The sequence below is a fragment of the Suricata suricatta genome, chromosome 11 (genome assembly GCF_006229205.1).
Source record: "Suricata suricatta isolate VVHF042 chromosome 11, meerkat_22Aug2017_6uvM2_HiC, whole genome shotgun sequence".
NCBI lineage: Eukaryota > Metazoa > Chordata > Mammalia > Carnivora > Herpestidae > Suricata > Suricata suricatta.
Window position 1 is genome coordinate 52,277,160 of NC_043710.1, and position 4,693 is coordinate 52,281,852.

Consider the following 4,693-nt stretch of genomic DNA (forward strand, 5'->3'; position numbering starts at 1 on the left):
AAAGAAAAGAAAAGAAAAGAAAAGAAAAGAAAAGAAAAAAGAAAAGAAAAGAAAGGAAAGGAAAGAAAGGAAAGGAAGAGATAAGGAAGAAAAGAGAAACAGAGAGATAAGAAGAGAGGATAAAACATAAAACAATGTATACCAGATGTTTCATTTCCACATTCCTGGCAAAGTCATCAAGGAAGATTCTTCTTCTTTATTTCTTCCTCATTTTATCACAGCCCCCCTCCTTCTCGTTCTGTCTCTCAAAGTGTGCCTCACGGACCAAGTCCCTGGAGGTCGCCACTTTGCTTTACGCTCCAGAGCATCACAGACAGAGCCAATAAATAAGCTCCCTTATTAAGCCCATTGACCAGACCAGGCTGGGACATAGAGCTGAGCTGAAGACATTCACTGAGCCCACAGAACTCAGGTGAGAAAAAAGCTATTTCAACCCAGATTACACATTCAGCCCCGTCTGCTCCCTCCTTCCGCATTCATCCAAACGTACACAGAAACACAGCTTTCGCCTCCTTCGGTCACACCATGTATCCAGATACACACCTCCTCCACAAGCTGTCACTCAACTACTCTCTGTCCCCACAGCCTCACACTCAGGACACCTACAACCTCAGTGTGCGCCGTCTGCAAGTGCGTGTCTACCACACAGGTATGCTGTTAATATCAGATTCCACAACTCTGTTCAAGGAAAGAACACAGTTAAATAACTGAGGCCCAAGTCAGAGAAGAGGACTCAAGGACAAGACTCTGGGACATTTGGGAGGATGCTCCCATTGTGGACCAGGGTGGCACTCCCTCAATATCCTTATCCTGTTGCTTCCTAAGGGGAATAAATTCAACTCTTCTCTAACCACCGTTTTTCTGCTCTTCACAACCCAGAATATCACAGAGTACCACTATCTTATAATAACCACTTAAAATCTTCCTTAAGGGGCAAGAATAGGCTAGGAAGAGAGAGGAAAGGAAGATGGTAATAATTGTTGCTCTCTGGCCTCCACCATCCAAGCCTCTCTCTCTTAGTGTCAATGCTCATGTCAAGGCTGAGACCAAGACACTTTGATGTCATCAGTGGAAGTCTCTGTCCAAATAAGAGAGGCTCCCCAATTCTCTTTATCTCTTTGGTCTTCAAATAACTGATAAATTGATTTCAGCTTTATGAACTGATATTAGACAAAGTGTCTTGTTTAAAAGAGGTAGGAATTCAGATATTGGTCCTATTTATGCACACTTGGGTGAGGTATAGCCTGAAAGTCTGAATTAGGGTCCAAAAGTCAGAATCCCTCATTTCAGTTGTGCGAGTAACATGCTCTGTGATGTGGATTACATCAGTTTACCTCTCTGGACCTTGTCCTCCCATTGATTAAGAGTGCAAATGATAATTACACTTTATTTTCTCCAGAAGGTTGTTAGGTGATAAAAAGTTTGCAGAAAAGGGGAAGATTATTTGTGGTGTCTAAATTTTTAATCTCGGGGCACCTGGGTGGCTTAATTGGTTAAGCATCTGGCTTTGGCTCAGGTCATGATCTCGCGGTCTGTGAGTTCAAACCCCTGTGCACCTCAAGCTCTGTGCTGACAGCTCAGAGGCTGAAGCCTGCTTCAGATTCTGTGTCTTCCTCTCTCTCTGCCCCTGCCCTGCCCAGGCTCTGTCTCTGTATCAAAAATAAATAAACATTTAAAACTTTTTAAATTAATTTTTAATCTCACAAATATTACTTTTTGCTCAACCATACGTTTTCTGAGGGTAAAGACCACATGATGCTATTTCAAATTTAGTGATAGAAAAAAAAAAGAAGGCCCAAAAAGGTTGTGGGATTATTCCAATGCCACATTAATGAGCAGATACAAAGAGAGAATGACTATTGAGTCACTACTTTTTCCAAATTAAGACTACCCAAAAAAGAAGAATATTTCTTCAGTGTCACAATCAATTCTGTTAGAGACTCAGGACTAAAATTCAAGTTTCTCAGAATCCTGTTCAGATTTCTTCTAAGTAGACAATATGTTTACTCAAAGAGAATGTTTGAAAATATCAGCAAGACTTCTACAATCATAACAGATTCCCGTTCCAAAATATGTTCACTGAGAGCAAGACCAGGGCACTCCATTTTCTCCCTTGGTGTGCCTCTGTCAGCCCTGGGTCTTCTGATTTAGCCTCAGTATCCAAGCATTACACTGGGGGTCATGGAAGACCTTGGGCTGGCTTTGTCATGGTAGGGAGTGCTGTCTCAGCTGGATTGTCTCATGTATCTCTCTCGCTCTTCTGCGATGTCCTCAGGAATACTCAGCACACTGTAGATACTTAATCAGGAGGTATGGAAGCATAATTAGGTGGCATAGCCTTTTTCTAGGCATTCCAGGTAAGATATAAAATGAAGTTATGTACTGTATATTTATGGAGATACATACAAATGCAGAAAATATAGTGATTGCATTATTATATCATGAAGTCAAAAAGCTGATGAATGTTAGTAAAGTTAATGGAATTGAGTCTTAAGTTGATCATTGACAAAATGTCTACATCAGGACTTGGGCACGGTCAGGATAAAGTGTACAATTGCATAAAAGCATAGTCTCAGCCAATGGGATTTTGTAAAGTAGCTGAAAGATTAAAAATAAAATAAAATATCATTAAGTGCCAGAAGAAAGGAAAGGTTCAGGAAGAAGAAAAACTTAAACTGAAGCTTAGAAAAAAGAGAAAAGACAATAAAGACAGAAGACTCTATAAGTATGAATGAAAGAGAGAAGGGACATCCCTCAACGTGAGTGGACTAGACATTAATAAACGATGGAGGTGTAGAGGTAAGTTGCCTAATTGTAAAGATGCCTAAATGTTTGGTGCTTGGAATATAGAACTAAAAACATCATTGATGACTATAGGAATTAGCAGGAAGAAAAAAACTGACTATATGTGATAATATATTTCAAGATTCTTGAACAAGTTAAAAATAATATTTTCCTCAGCCTAAAAAAGATGATTTCGCAGAAAGTTCATCATTTTGTGTGAATGACTCAAGCACCTGATGTTACAGGGCAAGAATACCATGACCCCTTGGACAGAACCCTTTATTTCCAAGCAGAATGTCAGCTTCCAACATCAGTGATGACAGTCTCCCAGACACCCTCATCCTGACAGGCATCCCAGGGCTGGAGGGGGCCCACATCTGGATCGCCATCCCCTTCTGTGCCGTGTATCTGGTAGCGCTGGCTGGGAACGCTGCCCTCATCCTGGTCATTGGGACAGACAGTGCTCTTCATGCACCCATGTACCTCTTCCTGTGCCTTCTCTCACTCACCGACCTGGCTCTCAGCTCCACCACTGTGCCCAAGACATTAGCCATTTTGTGGGTCCATGCTGGAGAGATTTCCTTCGGTGGATGCCTGGCCCAGATGTTTTGTGTCCATTCTATCTATGCCCTGGAGTCCTCGGTTCTTCTCGCCATGGCCTTTGATCGCTATGTGGCTATCTGCGACCCACTGAGATACACAACCATCCTCACCCATACTGTCATAGGCACTATTAGCCTTGTTGGGCTATTCCGTAGTGTGGCCATTGTTTCCCCATTCATCTTCCTGTTGAAGCGACTGCCTTACTGTGGTCACCATGTCATGGCCCACACATACTGTGAGCACATGGGCATCGCTCGCCTGGCCTGTGCCAACATCACTGTCAATGTTGTCTATGGGCTGACTGTGGCCTTGCTGGCCGTGGGTCTGGATGCCATCCTCATTGCCATTTCCTATGGCTTCATACTCCGTGCTGTCTTCCGCCTTCCATCTCAAGATGCTAGGCACAAGGCTCTGAGTACCTGTGGCTCCCACCTCGGGGTCATCCTGGTCTTCTACATTCCTGCCTTCTTCTCCTTCCTCACCCACCGTTTTGGCCAGCACCGAGTCCCCAAGAATGTGCACATTTTCCTGGCAAACCTGTATGTGCTGGTGCCTCCTGTGCTCAACCCCATCATCTATGGGGCTAGGACCAAGGAGATTCGGAGTCGACTTCTGAGACTGCTTCACTTTGGGAAAATTTCAACTTGAAATTTGAGCACAGGATAGGAGTAAGGAAAGTAAATTGGTTCTGAGCTTTCTAGATGCATTTACATGAGTGGAGACCTCTGACATGACAGAAATGTGTTTACAGTAGAGGAAGCAGTGAAAGCAAAGAGAAGGCCAGAGGTATTGGAAGTATCAAAAATTACATTGAACATAAGACATTCCTCAGGCTCCTTGAGAAACTTTGAATAACTCAGAGAGATGATAATATTTTTACTCTTGGGTAAATGTTACAATTAGGAATAAGCACACCTTGGAGAAATCTCGGTTCCTATGTAGTGCCTGTACAGAATGCTCCTAACTGTTTTTCTTTTCCTGCAAATGTTTCCATGACTTACTAAAGATCAAGACAATTTCTCTTCTTAAATGAGTCTCTGTTTCATAGTGGAAATATTCTTCTGTGAGTCCGAGTAAAAAGGGAAATGAACATTTGCAGTAAATTCAATCTGATATTCAGTGCTTTGGATAGTGATGAAGAGCACTAAGTCTCAAGTCAGAGTACCTGGGTGTGAATCTTGGTTCCTCTACTTGCTGTCTTTGTGGTCTTGAGCATGTTACTAAATCTCTCTATGTCTCGATTTGGCCAACTGTTAATGAATAAATGTTAATATCTCACTGCTAATGCTGACAAGGAATAATTGAG

At 42.4% G+C, this 4,693-nt stretch overlaps 1 protein-coding gene across 1 annotated transcript; it reads left to right on the top strand.

The window, feature by feature from the left end:
* Nucleotides 1-3,078: 3,078 nt before the first annotated feature.
* LOC115271629 (olfactory receptor 52D1) lies at nucleotides 3,079-4,693 on the top strand. Its single transcript, XM_029914531.1, has one exon. It carries the CDS (start codon nucleotides 3,079-3,081, stop codon nucleotides 4,033-4,035), a length of 957 nt encoding a protein of 318 aa, XP_029770391.1. The 3' UTR covers nucleotides 4,036-4,693.

Coding starts and splice junctions, on each gene's coding strand:
- LOC115271629 (XM_029914531.1), top strand. CDS start 3,079: ATGTCAGCTTCCAACATCAGTGATGACAGTCTCCCAGACACCCTCATC.